The sequence below is a fragment of the Myotis nattereri genome, assembly GCF_964212035.1.
Source record: "Myotis nattereri genome assembly, chromosome: 12".
NCBI classification, from domain to species: Eukaryota; Metazoa; Chordata; class Mammalia; order Chiroptera; family Vespertilionidae; genus Myotis; species Myotis nattereri.
Genome location: NC_138087.1, coordinates 56,756,508 through 56,774,786, shown reverse-complemented (window position 1 = coordinate 56,774,786; position 18,279 = coordinate 56,756,508). Strand labels below are relative to the sequence as shown.

Below are 18,279 nucleotides of genomic sequence, written 5' to 3'. Positions count from 1 at the left end.
CTTCAGAAATATCAGTGACATGAAAAACCAAAGTAGGCTCAGGAACTGTTGGGGAGTAAAGGTACGACAAGCAAATGCAATACATGGTCCCAGATTGGATCCTGCTTTGGAAAAACCACAATTGCCTAAAAGGACATTATTAGGCCAACTGGTGAAATTTGAAAGTGGATGGTAAATTAGGTAATACACTGTATCAATGTTAAATTTCCTGAATTTGGTTAAGTGTGTGTGGTTATGTAACAGAATCTCCTTGTTCTAAGGAAACACATGCTAGATATTTAGGGGTGAGCAGTCAGGATATCTGCAACTTACTCTCAATGATTCAGGAAAAGTACATGGTGGGGCAAAAGTAGGTTTATAGTTGTGAGTATGTAAAGCACAGAGTTTATTCTTGTACTATTATTTGTTAATTATTGTATTCATTTCCATATGAACAACCGTAAACCTACTTTTGCCCCACCCTGTATATGTACAGTATATATTTTTTCTTTCCCTGAGTGTATTTTTCTCCTTTTGCTACCTCCTTCCTGATTCTCTCCCAGAGGTTTCCAGTTCTAATTACTGAGGTTGGGTAGGATCCTCTCTATCATTCCTCTTGGGCAGAGCACTCTGCTCTAGGAAACCACATAGGTCTCTGACCAGCCTCTGGATTGGCTGCCTAGAGTCAGGTGCCCACCCCTTGTCCAATCAGCTCTGGCCCCAGATGGGTAATGCAGCCACCAGAGCTCCTTTAATGGGGTGGTGGGCAAGAGGGTCTCTTTAGAAGAGCTTGGCAGTAGATCTAATTGGCCCAGCCAGTAGATCTGTATCTGCAGCTCCCCAAGTTCATTCCAGAGATACCTAAAGGACTCCTGACCTAATTTTGTGCCTCAATTTCCCCCCTCTTTCAACAAATGTTATAGATGCTGGCTCTGGACCAAGTCTTATATTAGGTTCTAGGGGCACATAAGTGACTCAGTCCCTACCCTCAGGAGCTCTGACTCATTTTGAAAGGGCATAACAAACATATATAACTTTAGTACAGACTGAATCACAGCCAACAAACAGAAGGCAGTCAAACTCGCTGAGGCCCACCCCCATAGGAACACAGGTGGAAAAGAGGCGGATCCAAAAATCCTGATGGTGGCACTAGCTGTGGCTTATGGGAGGGAAAAGCGCAGTCAGGTAAGGACCCGGTTGTTGGAAGGGTGCCCAGTGCCATCCCTGGGTTTCTGTTTTTTCTTTGCACAGCCGGACCCAGCAGGACGAGACATCTCCATCCGCCCTCTCCTGGAGCACTGTGAGAACACCCACATGACCATCTGGCTTGGCATCGTCTATGCCTACAAGGGGCTTCTCATGGTAGGTGCAGAGCAGGAGGCTGGGTGCAGGGAGATGCTTTCCTGTCACACTCTAAGGGCCTCCAGCAACATAAAAATAAGAACCCCCAGGACTAAGCACTTGCTTTATGCCAGGCCCAGTACCTGCCACAAGGTATGGCAATTTCCATAACAACCCTGTGAGTTGGTGTAAATAATGTATTCATCAGTACTTCACTGAGGAATACGCTGAGGCTGTTTGCCCAAAGTCACTCAGCTAGTAAGTGGCAGAGTCAAACAAAACTTGGGAGCATGGCTCTGGGCAGCTGCCTCTGTCCCACTCCTGGAGGGCAGGGGGTTAACATCTAGCGCATGCTCACATCCGAATTTCACTGGATCCTCTAAATCCTTGGGAGGTTACTGGACTCATCCAATTCTGTAGATGATGAAAGTGAGGATCAGAGAGGTTAAGTGATTTGCCACAGGCCATCTGGTAACTTTCAGTCCCAGAACCTAGCACTCTTTCCACTCTACTCATCTGTTAATATCAAAGATCACGTACCAAGCCCAGCTCACACGATTGTGGAATGTCGAGGTGAGGAAGGCCTTGAGAGGTGAGCGCCACCTTATCTTATCCCAGATTGAGCCTTGAATCTTCTCTCCACATGCTGTGAAAACTGTGCCTTCACTTAAAACCCCTGCAGTGGCAGGAAGCTGCTGCGACACCCTCCTCAGATCTTCCACAGGAAGTTAAGCCACCATCTGCTACTGTGTGGCCTCCACTCAGAAGTGGAAAGTGAAGCCCCCTCGAAAAGTCCTAAAATAAACTGGGATTCCTTACGCTGCTCAAATGCTCCCACACCTGCTGCTGCTTCCGAAACTGTTAGTGGTCAATCCTGGGTCCTTCAAGGGGCTACACGAGAAGAGCAGGTGTTAGGGGACCCTCGGCAAAGATTTCCCTCACTTCACACTAGTTGAGACCCTCTTGTGCTTCCATAGAGGTCCTTTGCGAACTACAGGGCTGCCATCGGAGTCCCATGAGGTAATGACCTGGAAGTGCCCACAGGAGGTTCCCAGAATGTAAATGAGTCATTAAAAGACCGGCCTAAGGCCCTAGGCTTGGGAAGGGACACACTCTGGGATCCTGGGCACCAGGGCTGTCAGAGAAGTGGCACAGACACAAGGATAGCGTCATCACCAGTGGGCGAAGCAGCCCCCTGGCCACGTAAGGAAGGATTTCATATGACAGAGCAGTGTTCACAGATGTGATGGCGACCCTGGGAAGAAAGGAGCCCTGTTACAGGAAATGTGCAACTTCCATGACTTGAGTTGCCCCAGCCCTTGTTGAGTAAAGAGAGTGAAACTAGACTCTTTCCAGGGTCCCTTCAGCCTCCATGTTCTTGACCCTGATTCTGTGAAATTAGATTATGTGAATCAGATCGACTCTAAACTGGTTTTATCTATACTGTTTGGCCATTCATTATCTTCCCCACCTACTTCCAAAAGTGGTTGGAGATGACTGTATCTCTTCCAGTAAAGCTAATACCAATCAGATCTTGTCAATAAAACTGTAGTTAACAGCACAAATCCTTTAGTGTCCAGTGTATGCAAAGAAGTGTGCACAGCCCTCCTGGCCCTTAGGGTTTATCACTAAAAGCCCCTCTCCTAGTTCTTCCTGCACTTGAACCTCAGAATCTCATGGCTGGAAAGAGCATGCACAGCCCTGTAGTTCCGCTCTGCTGTCAGATGTTTCACCATCCTCACACCGCACAGCCCACCATGAGCATTCCAACAAGTGTTCTTTCACTCACGGCTTCCACACCTCCCGTGATGGGGAGCTTACCCCTTCAAAGCAGCCGGTACCATCCATGGATGGCGTCTTAGTTTCCCGTGGCTTCCATAACAAATTACCACAAACTGGTGACTTAAAACATCTCACAGTTCTGGAGGTCAGAAGTCTGAAATCAAAGCAGGTCAGACCCCCTGTCAGAGAGAGGAGACCTAGCGCCCATCTAGCCCTGACACTCACTACCGCGGGACCTGGGCCTTGCTCAGCCTCTTTGTCCCTTGTGAGATGTGGCAGCCATGCCCAGTGCCCTTGTGGGATGCCAGGGGGCTGACTTTGAGGGCACCAGCACAAAGCAGACCTTCACAGCTGTGGGTTCTTTCCCTCATTCGTGTCTGCTTCCTGGGCTTCTGGTTCCCCATTTTAAAAGGAATTTTTTAAAAATAAATCAGTCTGTGAGATAACACACCAAGAAAAGGAGAGGAGAACAACCATGACTGTATAACATAATACCAATTACAAAATGCCATTTACATTCTATATAGGACATTTCCATTTATAATATGCTTTCACATCCGCCCTCTCACTGCATCTGGAAGGAAACCCTGTAAGAGAGGTATTTTTATTCCCATTCCACAGATATTGAAACTGAGGTCCTGAGAGGTGAAGTGACATGCCCAGAGTCACACAGCCAGTGGACAGCAGAGCAGATTCCAGATCCTCCGGCCTTGTGCCAGCCACCCTTCTGCCACACAGCATCGCGGTGCCAAAGTAAACCAAACCCCGAACCATAGTCCCTCACTGTGCTGCTGAGTGGCTCAGGCAGATGGCCCATGCCCCAGCTGCAGTGAGGAGATCTCAGCGAAGAGGGCCTTTGTGGGAAGGCCTCCTGGAGATGCTGCACTGCAGAAGCCCCTGCTCAGTCAGCGGTCTCGGTCGGCTCTCCCTCCCACCCACACACTTTTCTCCCCGGCATTTTATCTGTACTTCCTTCTGCAGCCTGCCCTGCCCTTAGACCACCTGTGAAGATAAACTCTCAACACACCGCTTCAGATTACATTGGAGTTCTACCTGCTCAATTCTGTTGGGAGATACTGGTTAAGAGTAGAGCTGCAAGGGACCGAAAACCAGAATAATAGTGGTTAAAGGGACAGTTAATTTCCCTCTCAAGTAAGCAGTCTCGGAGAGGTGTGGGGGCTCCCGCACCTGAGCTCCTGGCATCTGTGGGCCCCCATCTTCATCATGCTGCTTCCACGTTGTAGTCTAAGATGACTTAGTGGTCTGAACTCCACCTGTTCTACCCCATCTATTAGGAAGGAGGAAAAGAACATCTTTCTCTTTAAAGACACTTTCCAGAACTTATACGTCCTTGTGCACACTACATGGCATTGTCCAGAACCTAGTCATGTATAGGCTAGGAAACACAGTGTCTGTTCTGGGTAGCCATGTGCATTGTAGGGTAACAGAAGTCCCAGACACAGGGGCTCCTGCTGGTATAATGGGGAAAAAGACTGGACTAAACTTCTAGAGACACGGTCCACTTTGGCCAGCGTGTTGCTCTGGGGCCTGGGATAAGTCCCTTCCTCTCTCTGGGCCTCACTGTTCTCTGTAGAACGAGGGGAGATGGTGAAGGTCATGTCTGAAGGTCCTTCCCACTATGGCTCCTGTGGGTCTGTGCATGAACCTGGGGTGGCGGCAAAAGAGAACCAGACAGCTGTAACACTCCGGATCGGCACCCCCAGACTCAACCAGGGCCGTGAGCGGAGACAGGTGGTGACCTCCAGAAGACCTGGGTGATAGCTCAGCCCCAGCCTCCCGCCCCGCACCCCCCACTTCCCAAGTAGCCCCCTGTTCAGTTGCTTCTCAGAACAGAGAGCGTGTGCCACCACGTGGTAATGACCATCTTTCCTTTCTGTTCACCATTTCAGTTGTTCGGCTGTTTCTTAGCTTGGGAGACCCGCAACGTCAGCATCCCCGCGCTCAACGACAGCAAGTACATCGGGATGAGCGTCTACAATGTGGGGATCATGTGCATCATCGGGGCCGCCGTCTCCTTCCTGACCCGGGACCAGCCCAACGTGCAGTTCTGCATCGTGGCCCTGGTCATCATCTTCTGCAGCACCATCACCCTCTGCCTGGTGTTTGTGCCCAAGGTATGGGCAGTGCCCACAGCACACCCTCACCACCCTGGCCTCTGGCCTCCAGCTCTGTCACAGGGGATTGCTGAGTTTCCTCCACTTCCTAAGTTGTACACATTCTTTTTATGATGAACACAGCAGAAAGTTTGGAAAACGCAGAAGAGTAAAAGCCAGATTTTCAGAAACCAAACATAGTCCTACCACCCAGAAAAAAACGTTTTGTTTTGTTTTTTTACTGTTAATATTTTATGTGTTTCTTCCAGTGTTTTTAATAGTGAGGCAGTGGTGCTTTTTCAGATCTAGCTATAATTCTAGCACATATATTGCTTTGCAGTTTGCCTTTTTCACTTAATTTTTTGTGTTTTGTATTTCCCCACGTTTATAACCTCACTGAGGGAAAGTCCCACGTTTACTTGTCACTGGGTCTCTTATTGGTGCTCATTACTTTTGTTTCCGACTTTATTTACTATAAACGACTTTTCCACATAACACATGTTCCTTATTTCCCATTATTGCCTTAAGATAGAGTGGCAGAAGTAGCATTAGTGGGTCACAAAGAAAAACCATTTCTCACAGCCACTTACCTGTTTCATTCATCTGGAAAGCTGACCTGCAGGACCACCCTGAGAGGTGCTTTTCAAACATTATGCTGCCCAGCAGCAGGCAGGTGAGCCAGAGGCCTTGCCCTCCTGGGAACCCCTGCAGCAGCAGATCTGCACAGAGGGAAGCCTGACCTCCGTGGGTCTCGGGAAACAGGGAGAGTGGGGAAGGAGTTGTTGGCCCAAGCAGGGGAGTGTCTGCCTAGGAGGAGATGAGGGAGAGATCACGCAGGGCCCCCCCCCCCCTCCCCTAGAGGCTGCCCATGGCACCTGCATCCTCCTGGATGCCCAGTCAGTCCCCAAGCAGTGTCGGCTCTGCCCTGAGTGCCTCTGGCGAATACTCCTCCCTTCTCTAGCTGTCGACACCTGCCCAGGCTCCAGCTTCCTACACTCCGACGTTCTCTCTGTCCTGCAAAAGATGCCAGATGATTCTGAGCCCCACTCTGGTCGTGTCACTCTGCTCTGTCACCCTCAGTAGGTCCTCACTGCCCTCCTGTCTCCAGGATCAAGTTTCTGACACTGGGCTGCCTTTCAGGACCCTGCAGTCTCCCCAGAAATCCCTATCCACCATCCAAACAGCCCTTCTCCATAAGCGCCCTGAGCCCCAGCCTCCCTGTGCTGGCATATGCCGCTTCTTCCCCCTGGGATTCCCATATCCTCCCCAGCCTTCCCAGCCTTCCTCAGAGCTCAGCCCCTCGCCCCTGGCCCATGAGGCCCTGGTGGTCAGGGGTCGTGGCTCGCTCAGCCCCTGCTCTCCAGTCCTGAGCCCAGAGCCTGCCTTAAACCAGTGATGTTTCTCAACTAAGTAAGTAAGATCAGGGTCAAGTGGCAACCTTTTCTCATATAAAAATGTCTCTGTCAGCGACAGAGCTAGTCACTAGTCTTCCCCCAACACTCACCAGTGGTTCTAACAAGAAGCCTGCACTCTCCTCCGTCCCACCATCTTTACAACTGTCACCTTCATGTTTATTCTCCACATGGCGCAAGGCCCGAGGCAGAGTGAGGCTCGGCTGAGCCAGGCCTAAGGGGCCCTAGTGGGCTCTGCAGGATAGTTGGGACACAGGTGGAATCAGGGTCTGAAGACCAGACTTCTACTGACAAGGAAGTTGACGGAGACTCAGCGAGGGGAAGGGGGCTGCCCAGGTCACGCACACGTGAACGGCAGAGACAGTCCTGAGCCCAGGGCTCTGGACTCACAGCATGTGCTTCCTATGGCCCCTGCTGCCTCCAGTGCAGGACCTGCGGGAAGGCTGGATGGAGGGTTCTCTTTTCAAACCCACCTATGTTCTTTCAGCTTATCACTCTGAGAACAAACCCAGATGCAGCAACTCAGAACAGACGCTTCCAATTCACTCAGAATCAAAAGAAAGAAGACTCTAAAACGTCCACCTCTGTCACCAGCGTGAACCAAGCAAGCACATCCCGCCTCGAGGGCCTGCAGTCCGAAAACCATCGCCTGCGAATGAAGATCACAGAGGTACCTCCCACAGCACTGCCAGCCAGGGCCCCGCCCTCCCTCAGGCGTCCCTGTGCCCCGATGCGGGGAACTGTGAGCTGCTGTTCCCACCATGTCTCCTCTAGGACACCCCTGCATCACAGCTGTGCAGCCCCAGCTGCCATCGTGCCGGCTGCAGGCACCAAGGAGGACGTGAGCTAGACAGAGGCTGTTAGTCAGATCTGCAGGAGTGTATTCCCCCGCTGGCCCAGGCCTGGGGTCCAGCGATGCCCTGATTCAATACATCCCCAGAAAGAACGGCGTTCTGAGAGATCTGTGAACTTCCCGATGGTAGCAGTGAGTTGGAAAAGCTCAGTGGTACACCTCCTGTGTGTCTCCTCTACTACTCACACAAACACTTCACTTCTGACACTTCTGGTCACCAAATGTGTGGGGGCTTCTCCCCCACCAAGCAATTCTCTGCAACACCTGCCGGGTGACCTATGATTTAGCCCAGTTCTAACACTATCGGGGGACAGTGTCTGATCCCACGGGTTAAAGGCTCAGTCCCACAGCACTGCTCCCACCCCACTTCAGACGCCAATCACAAGTAGTAGGTCCCCAGGTTACCCTCAACTTCTGTCCTAAAAATTTAGCTACAAGTTTGGGGGTCCTACCATCCCCTCTTCAGGTTCAGATACTTTCCTAGAGCAGCTCACAGAACTCAGGGAAACACTCATGTTGACCAGTTTATTAAGGGGTATGATAAAGGGTTCAGAAGAACAGCCAGATGAAGGAATACATAGGGCAAGGTCTGGGAGGGACCCCAAGCACCTGTGCTCCTCCCACATGGAGTGGGGGCGCGTCATCTTCCGGTGTGGATGTGTTTGCCAGCCTGGAAGCTCTCCGAGCCCTGTACTGCTGGGGTAATTATGGAGGCTTCCTCACCCTGTCAGGAGAACAGGGTGGGGCTAAAAATTCCAAGCTTCTAATCATGGTTTGGTCTTGCCAATGACCAGCCGTCATCCAGGGGCCCACCCAGAGTTGCCTCATTAGAACAAAAACAGACTTCTCACACGGGAAATTATAAGGGTTTCAGGAGTCCTGTATCAGGAACCCAGGCAGCGGAGCACAAAATACATCTTCTGCTATTTCACAAGTAGCTTCCTAACTGTGTGCACGCCCCTCAACTGTTCACTCTCCACACTCACCTGTAATCACTTACATCTACGTGATGGACCACAAGGGAGAAGGAAGTAAAGAGAAACTTCCGGAGAGTGTGCTGCAGCAGACCTCACCTTTGTCCTGAAGGTCCTCCACTGGTTCTTGAGTATCTCAGAGGCCATCACCAGATTCCTTGGTGCCCAAGCCAGACTTCAAATGCTGGACTTTGTATACCAGGGAAGATAAACCAAATCAAATATTTGATTCTTTACACTTTCCTCTGCGTTGTTGGAATTTCTTATGATGAACATGAATCATTTTTATAATGAGAATAAAATTTATCTTTATTTTGAAAAAGATTTTTAATTCAGACAAACAACCAGTCATATTTTTAGTGTAAGTATGTCCCCCACAATATTTGGGATATACTTACTTTGGAAAATGATCCCTTATTATCTGAAATTCACATGTGAGTATTCTGTATTTCCAGTTGCTCACAGTCTCTGCCACAAGAGCCTCTGCACAGCGGTCTGGCATCTAGCGCTGGCTTTTACTGTGGGGCCGCCCTCCACTAGCCACAGGAGCAGAGTAGGACAGGTTTCTGTCCCTCGACTTCCACACTCCAACAACGAAGAGTTTACTCACTTCAGGGAACCCAAAACCCAAGCCACTGTCCAATGCCCGAAGGTGTGGGGTTGTTTTTCCTGGACTTGAACTACAATCTGGTTTCCTGGTGCTTCCACCTTTGATCCTAGCCTTGCCATCTGAGTCACACAGAAAGAGGTATCTCTCGCCTCCTGCACATGAAAACTTATTAAATAATTTATGGCTGTGCTCTTGACATCAGGACAGTACTTTACAGTTGACGTGGTCCCTCCCTTATGTTGTAATAGGGTGCCCCTCCCCTCCCAACTACGGTCCACTCCCCAACACACACACACATTCCCCAGGGACTGGACTGCCCGGGGCTCGCCTCTGATTCTCCACAACAGTGTGAGGCTAAGAGCTGGCCAGTCCTGCAGATCTGTTCCCCCGCTCCAAGGACTCTGCTAGTATCAATAATAATAATTACAGTCATAATCTTACAGGGGCAGATTACTCTTATATGTGTTAAGCACTGAACTAAATTATTGTATTATCTCATTTAATCTTCTTAAGAACCCTGTAAGGTAGATACCATGATTACACCCATTGTACAGATGAAAGAACTAAAATCAGTCCTCACCAGCTAGCACACAGCCAGTGAGGAACAGCTCTGGGCTTGCCCCTAGGCTTGGCCAGCTTCAGAGCCTGCACTGGGATGCTCTCCCCTCCCTAGGCTGCTCCTTGAGGCACAAGGCTGCACTGAACACATCATTGCAAAGCCCAGGCCCCTCTCATCACAGCTCCTCCTGGAACAAGAGCTGGCAGGGCCGTCTGCATCTCTTCCCCAACATGCACCCGCCCCTCTGGCTCTCAGTGCCTCCCAAAACCAGCCCTGTGACCCTGTGAGCCGCTTCTTGGCTCTGGAGGCCTGGCTGCCAGGGCAGGGGCAGGGGCTGGGCTGGAGCTCTGACTCAGCTGGAGCCTTTGTCTTCTAGCTTGATAAAGACTTGGAAGAGGTCACCATGCAACTGCAGGACACGCCAGAAAAGACCACCTACATTAAACAGAACCATTACCAAGAGCTCAACGACATCCTCAACCTGGGGCACTTCTCCGAGAGCACAGGTAAGAGGAGGTGGAGTCCCTGCAATGAGGGGGCCTGGGTATCAAATACCAGCCGTCAGCCTTCCGTTTTACAGATGAGGAAACCGAGGTCAGGGAGGGGCGGGCTGGTCTGAAATCACACAGGCAGAGCTGGAGCACCTGGAGCCCATATCTCTGCCCACAGTTCAGTGTCCATCTACAGCCCCACTCTGCTGACCCTGAGGCTTCAGTTGCTCCTGTACACACATGGCCAGCATTCCGTGTTGTGATGGGGGCACATTGTTCTTAGCAAATAGATCACATGTACTCCTCCAAATGACATGTCTTAGTTTCCAATGCGCCACATCAATGTACAGGAAAGGAATCGTCAGCAGGATATGACATGACCCTCTCTCCCCACAACCACCTGAGAAATGAAAGCTGAAGTAACACAAGCCATTTTGGTTTCAGCAAAATTTTAGATTCCAGTGTAGGTAAGAGTGTGTGGAACTGAGAATTCTCCTGCAACGTTTTGGAAGCCAGTCTGGCACTCTCCAACTGTTAGATGTGAAACCTCTCAACCTAGCAATTCCACTAGTGGGAGCCCGTCCTAGGAAATACTCCCACATAGGCAAAGATATAGACACACACTGTTCATCACATTATTTTTAGGGGAGAAAAACTGGAATTAACATAAATGGTCATTATTTGGGGTAGTTTCGTTAATTATGGTACAATAAAACAAGGTGCATAATACTGCTATTACAAAGTGAGGTGGGCCCGGGTTGGTGCTCAGTGGTTAGAGCATCAGCCTGGGCACTGAAGGGTTGCGGGTTCGATTTCCAGTCAAGGGCATGTATTGGATTGCAGGTTCGATACCTGGCCCCAATCAGAGTACATTAAGGAGGCAACCTATCGATGTATCTCTCTCACATCGATGTCTCTCTCTCTCCCCTGCTTCCCCTCCCTTCTACTTTCTCTAAAATAAAATCAATGAGGAAAAAAAATCCTCGGGTGAGCATTAACAACAAAAAAAAATGATCTATTTGTGCAGATATGGCAAGATCTCCAAGTGAAAAGCAAGATGAAGACTAGCATTATGATATATATAAATTGCATGTGAGTGTAAGTGCATTTTTAAAATTATTTGGAAAGACAGACACCAAATAGTTAACAGTACCCACCTATGTGGAAGGATGGGTGGGAAGGGAATCTTTTACAATTCATTTTATATACTTCTCTATTGTTTCCATTTTGTCGTTAGCATACATTCATTTTTATTATAAAATTAATTTTAAGTCAATGAAAAAATTTTGTTTCTTTTATTATTACATGAGTAATAAGTATTCTTATTATAAAATTAATATATAAAATTATAATTAATTTTATTATATATAATATAGTTAATATATTAGAAAAGCAATATTATAAATTTATTGTATATTGATTGTTTAAAATGTTTAAATGGAGGTAACAAGGAAATTGAAAGAATAAAAATTATTTCTCGTAAAAGGTGGGCATTTCAAATTAGTAGGGGAATGAATTATTTAATAAATATCATTGGGATAAAAATAATGTTAGATCCTTACACTTTACACAAAAATCCAAGTGGATAAAATATTTAAATATAAAAGGTGAAACCATGAATATGCTAGAAGAAAGTATAGAAGAATTTATAATCTCAGAGGAAGGAAAGGCTTTTTAACTTTGATGCAAAACACAGAAACCACAAAAGAAAAGGTTGACAAATTCAACTACAAAAGAAAAAAATAATTTTAAGCCTCACCCAAGGATAAGTTTTTATTGATTTGAAAGAGAAAAACATTGATGTGAAAGAGAAACATCGATGGGTTGTCTCCTATTCATGCCCTGACCGCACTCTGACCTCAAACCTGCAACCTAGGTATGTGTCCTGACCGGGAATCAAACCCACAACCTTTTGGAGTACGGAATGAAGTTCCAACTGCCTGAGCCACCCGGCCAGGGCCAATAAGAACATTTTTTCACAGTGCAAAAGCCATCATAAGTAGTAAAATAATTAAACAACAAGTAAGCCAAAATATATTACAACTCAGGTAACAAGCTCATTTCCTTAGATATAAGGAGAAATTATATGTTGCCTACATTGGTTGACCTGATTTCACATCCCCACCCCCATTTTATTATTTTGTTCTTGGAGAAAAGGAGGGCAGGGGGCACACCATACACATCTCCAGCACACCCTTCCGTCCCTGGGTGGAGGTTTCTCCGCGCCCAGCCTTGGTCCCAGGAGAGCTGCTGAAGAGACCATGGCTTGGAGAATGCAGAGGGATATGGGACTCTTTTGCATCCTCACTCCTGGGGCAGCATCCTAAAAATACTGCACTGTCAATTTTTAAAAATCAAGTTAATATCGCGTGTTGTGACGTTGTTTTGCATTCAGATGGAGGAAAGGCCATTTTAAAAAATCACCTCGATCAAAATCCCCAGCTGCAATGGAACACAACAGAGCCGTCAAGAACATGCAAAGATCCTATAGAAGACATAAACTCCCCGGAACAGTAAGTACCTTCTCCTTGAGAATTGCTGTCAGAGTACGTGACACCTGCAGAACAGTTTACAGTTTACCATGCACCATGTCTTCATGCTCTTTATTTTATTTGAACTCCACAGCAATCCCATGGTGCAAGTCAGATGACAGTGCTCATTGTACAGATGAGAAAACTAACATTGAAAAAAGAAGGTGACTCGTCAAAGCTCATCCAGTTGCTATGTGCAGGAGATGGGATTTGAACTTGGGTCTGTCTAATATCAAATCCCAGGTTCTCCACTGTAGCACATCGGCTTTATTGTGTATAAAACTTAATCTTGCTAAATGCGTTTATTTAAGAATGATTTACTGAGACCTACTGTGTGTCAAACCCAGCAGTAAAGAAAACAGACAAAAATCCCTCCCTTCATGGGGCTACCAATCTATTTGTAAGACAATAACTTAATTAGAAAAGCAAAACCTAGTATGTTAAATGGTGGAGAAAAATAAAGCAGGGAAGGGGGTTAGAAGTATAGTTTTAAATAGGGTGGTCAGAGAAAACTCAATGAGAAGAAAACTTCTAAGCACAGACCTGGACATCTCAGTTCGCTTTGTTCCCAGTGGTAGTTTTTAGTTCTTCCCAGCTCACAACAGATTGGAAGCAGAGATTAGAAAGGTCAACCCTGCAAGTTGGCTCCTGGGAAGTGACAAGCAGTGAGAACCAGCAAAAACAGCTGAATCACCAACTGCCTTGCCATTTGGGACCATTCAGTGTTAGAGCTAATAGCCTCTCCACCCAATTAGCTCCAAGGCTCACTGGCTTACAGTCAGAACTATTAGTGATGGTTACATGGCATGTGTCAGCGATTTACCGGTCAGTTCCCTACACTAGAATGTCAGCACCATGACAGTAAGATATGGGTCCTTCATATGTCCCTTGAACTAAACACAGGTTCAAGAGCTGAGTAGGTCCTTGGCAAGTGTCTGATGAATGAATGAAAATGTAAACATGATCCCACCAGACAGCAGAATTCTGTGGCTCTGACAACCAGACAGATGCCCACCTTGCCCAGTTAGAGAGCACCCTTCCCCAAGTCAGAGTTGATTCATCAGCTCCCTTGTTCTGGACTCTTTTCCAACACCATCTTGCCTTAGGAATTGGTCATAGTTGATGTTACAAAGGTTCAAAATGAGATCTTTAACACCCTTATCTCGTGAGCACCTTGCAAAGTATCTCTTGAGAGAAGCCCTTTTGGCCAACAGGTCCTTAAAAGGAGTGGGGGCAACCAGCCCTGCATCTGTCCCCATCCGTCTCAGATCCCGACCAATGCCCTCCGTACAGTCCAGACACAGCCTGTGCGTTGAGGCAGCCACTGTGATTGGCCTCCTCCACAGAACTCTGTGGTTTAACAGAAGCAGAAGTCCCACCTTGTTTGTTTCTGCTTTGTTTCTGTGAGCAAGTTACATAAACTCATCTTTATTACGGGAATACTGCTTTTGCCTTCTGGGTTTTTGTGGAGATCTGGAGTTTCGTCCCACCTGCATGGCCAGGCGCTGGGGACACAGCAGGCCTAAGAATACAGGGAAGGCAGCTTCCCAGCTGCCATGGAGACGTGCACCAAGCGCAGCTGGGCAAAGCAGGGGCGGTGGCCTGCGCACATCCCCCAGAGCAGCTTTCCCAACAACTAAGGTGACTTCCTGACCTGCCTGTCACAGTGAAGAATGATGAGAAGGTGAGCGTGGAGGTGTGGCAGTAGAAGGGAGTTGGAAGGCAGTTCCATTTCCAGTCTGCTCCTCCATCGGTCAAGCAAACCCTCCCCCAGCTCTGGCTCTGGTATTTCTGGCTGCATTTCAGAAGTTCCTGAGGGCTCTGGGGGCTCAGAGGAGGAGTGGGCTCATTCTCTGGGGGAATTTGCACAAAGGTGACATTTGAACTGCATCTTAAAGGAAAAGAGCTCATCAGATGGGAAGTAGAACAAGGTTCTCCAGGCGGGGAACAGCCTATGCAGAGGCTGGAGAGTGGCCATGAGTAGTGTTTCAGGGGAAACTAGCTGGCGGAGGGTAGAGCTTATGGAGAGAGGGAGTAGAAGATCCAGCTGGAGAACCTGGCAAGAGGCAGATCTTAGAGAGCCCTGAGTGTCCCATCTCAGTGTTGAAGAAATAATGCTAGTCACCGAAGACCAGGAAGGAACCTTCTGGAATTGGCCCAGCAAGAAGGGCTGAATTCCTGGACGAGGCAGGGAGGCAGAGCCAGTGGGGAAGGATGGGTCAGCTGAGAAGCCTTTCAGGGATGAAACCCAAGGCCACGTCCATGTGGAGGCCTGCAAGAGTAGACAGTGAGAGCTGTCTGTGTTTGCAGAAAGCCCTGTTGAAAGGGCAAAGCCTTATTCTTAGGAATCACCAGAAGCTCAAGGAGCACCCTCCTAGCTTACTGTCTCCCTGGTTCTTGCCAGGGCGGTACAGGTAGGCCTGCATTAAATACCTGCTAGACAGGTGAATGGTTAGATGATCTTGAATTCAGAGAATTCAGAGAAAACTGTGCTACTCACCATCAGCCTCTTAGCCGAAGCGAGTCCAGGGACTTTCTGGTGAGCAGCCAGATAGCCTCCCTTAACACTCCTCCCTCTCTCTGTCTCCCTGCCACAGCATCCAGCGCCGGCTGTCCCTCCAGCTCCCCATCCTCCACCACGCCTACCTCCCATCCATTGGAGGTGTGGACGCCAGCTGTGTCAGCCCCTGCGTCAGCCCCACCGCCAGCCCCCGCCACAGACATGTGCCACCCTCCTTCCGAGTTATGGTCTCGGGCCTGTGAGGGTGGTAGGCCTGGGGCTGGGCCTCCCCCATGACAGAACCACACAGAGCAGAGGCGTCTGCTACAGGAACACTGTCGGATCTGGCTGCGGAGAAGCTGGGCGCCATGCTGGCCTTGCGGGACTCTTGGATGGCACTCCGGTGGGCAGGATGGGGCGCACTTGGCACCTGACCTCGCGCCTTACTTGTGAAGTTTTTATTCTTTCACAAAGAAGAGGAATGGAATTGACTTCTTCCTTAATGTCTGCAAACAGGAGGAACTGAAATATTTGAAACTTTGAGAGAGAAAAACCTAGACAAGGAAAGAGTCACTAGAACTCCAGCTAGAAGTCGCTGCACAGCCTTGGGAAGAGGAAGGGCTGCTGGAGAAACGGCCTTCGCCTCTGCACACCCATTGCTGGCTGCAGACCCCAGGCCAGCCCTTCTCCTCTCTGGGGACGGAGGTGGGAAGGGCAGTCAGGCCCACAGCTGCCAGTCCAGCCAACCAGCCTTCCTGGAGCAGGGAGCCCACAGGAAGGGCAGCCAGGCACAGCTCTGCAGCAGGTGGCCCAGGGCCGGGGTGCGGGAGCAGGCTGGCTCACAAGCCTCCTGGTGGGACCTTACTCTCTGATAAATGCCACACATTAACACAATAACACCCGTTCTGAACCGTGGGGATTTAGGGCACGTCACTGCAGACACACTCTGCAGCATTCACCGACGGTCGGTCACGCACCCACCTCATTGGCCATGTCCTTGTGTTTGCATCAGGTGTTCCTGGTAATAAGGGGGGCCACCTGAGCTAATCATGGGATGTCTGCTCCCAGCATACACAAAAAAGAAAGATTGTGCACTTTAACCTCTCTCATCAGGGCCCAAGGGCTTGCTGGGTTGTTGCTGTTATTGTTTTTTCCCACTGACTTTGTTTCTGACCAAAGTGAATCATGGGCATTCTTCTAGAAGACATCCCTGTACTCATAGGGGAAGGAGTTGCTAGCTGAGGGCTTCTCTCAGCTTCAGAAGGCATCCTTCAGTCCAGGCTGTGCCCATGGGGGTCACAGGGGTGATCAGTCAGCACACTGTCACTCTTTCCTTGTAGTTGAACCCCAAAGAGCACCTCCTGAGAGTAAGACACACCTGGGTTCAAGTCTTTATTCCACTGCTGACTCCCTCCATGATCTTGGGCAGGTCACTAGTGTCTCTCTGAGCCTCAGTCTCCCCTCTCTAACAAGTTGGGCTTGAAATAATACCCATCCCTGCCTATCTCACCTGATCTCCTGCAGGAAAGCTTCATACCAAACAATGAAGCGACCTGATCCGCGAGGTATCAGGATGACCGTGACCTTTAGCCCTCACAACAGCCAGGGGAGTGGCCCACAGAAGCTCCCAACACAGCCCTCTACCAGGATCAGCTGGCTGAAGAGAGGCTCCCTATGACCTTTGTGACCTTCCTAGACAGGTTCATTCTTTGCTGAAGAAAGGCCTGAATGACAACGTCCAGGACATCTGCACAACTGAGCAGCCGCTCACTCCCTAAAGAAACCTAATGGCAGCTTCCACAGGCAGGCAATAATCCCTTCCCAGACCACTGACATCAGGAATATGCTGCTGTCACCACCAGGCTTTGACAAAAGGGCCCACGGGGATCTTACCATCGCCAACATTTCAGAACACCCTATTTCACGTAGTGTAGCTTTCCTCTCCCCTCCCCCAAAGAGAGGTTATGGAGGTACTGTAGCTTTTAGGGGGAAAAAATGTTCACACATCACAGGTCAAGTTGAAGTCATTGTCTGTTTAGGCACTAAAAACCGGTGTTGTCACTCACTGTGTATTACAGTATTTACTTGCTTTCTTGATTTCACCAAAATCAGATTTAATTTAAAGGGTCACATTAATTTTTCAAAGAGAAAGAGATAATTCATTGTACATAATGTATACACACAAAAAAATACCTGTAGAAATATTATTCCAGCATAGCAGGGGAAAAAGAAACAAAAGTATTGGACAGTCGGAGGTGAGTGTGTGCGTCTGTAACCCATTGTGACTCCTGAACGTGCACAGTCTTCTAGGCTAACCCACAAAGTACATTCTCTGTCTTACTGATACTGTAGGTTCACCCATTTTTTAAAATTTCCCTGCAAATAACAAGACCCACAGAAGTGACTCTAGCTACTTAACGGTCTGTTCTTTTATACGCAGCAAACACACCGCACATTTCTGAAAAGGCTTCATTCAGCCTGAGGTGTTTTCCAATGATGTTAGTGCACAAACGCTTTCAATTAGACTGGAACTGCCAGAATCAAATGTACATGAGGAATTTCTCGTCCCCCTATTGCATGGTATCAATTTTTAATAAATTGTTGCAAATTTGTTTTTATGAATAAAAGGGGAAAAACTGTCGTCTGTAATGCCTACTCTCAAGCCCAAAATGCAGGTCATTTCAGGCCATATTCCTCTGCTCAGAAACTCAAGGGACACTTCTGGGGTTGCCTGCTCAGCACTGTTCCTTCCGAAGCTGCCCGCCCTGCCTTCTGCTGACAGCGCAGCCCTGTTACCATTTGGCACAGCTTCTGGCCACAGGTGATGGATCTAAAGTGGGAACCGGACCTGAGCTGGGCCAGTAAGTCCCTTCCCCAGGTCTCCTCCAGGTAAAGCAATGTAGTCAGCCACAGAACAGAAAAATGAAGCCGGTCAAGGACAGCTGTTCCTGAAGGCCAGCAGCACCCTGAGCCTTCCCTGCGGGGGGTGCAGGCCTTCCTTGGAAAATCCACTCCTCCAATAAATCACCCTTTTTGTCAGGGTTGGTTCAAGTTCAGATCTCCTCACTTGGAACCAAAAGGTTCCTGATTAATCCAGAAACCTTACTGTTCCCCCACCCCCAGCCCCGACTCC

The 18,279-nt window shown here is 48.7% G+C and overlaps 1 protein-coding gene across 1 annotated transcript in view; it reads left to right on the top strand.

Moving 5' to 3' along the window:
* GABBR2 (gamma-aminobutyric acid type B receptor subunit 2) overlaps positions 1 to 17,787 on the top strand; it is a 312,072-nt gene extending 294,285 nt beyond the window's left edge. Inside the window, exons 14-19 of the mRNA XM_081103760.1 lie at positions 1,231 to 1,341; positions 5,013 to 5,237; positions 7,116 to 7,298; positions 10,001 to 10,130; positions 12,511 to 12,628; positions 15,244 to 17,787. Coding sequence (XP_080959886.1) covers positions 1,231 to 1,341; positions 5,013 to 5,237; positions 7,116 to 7,298; positions 10,001 to 10,130; positions 12,511 to 12,628; positions 15,244 to 15,409 — 933 coding nt within the window. The 3' untranslated portion in view covers positions 15,410 to 17,787. The remainder of the gene's footprint in view (positions 1 to 1,230; positions 1,342 to 5,012; positions 5,238 to 7,115; positions 7,299 to 10,000; positions 10,131 to 12,510; positions 12,629 to 15,243) is intronic.
* The last annotated feature ends 492 nt before the right edge of the window (positions 17,788 to 18,279 follow it).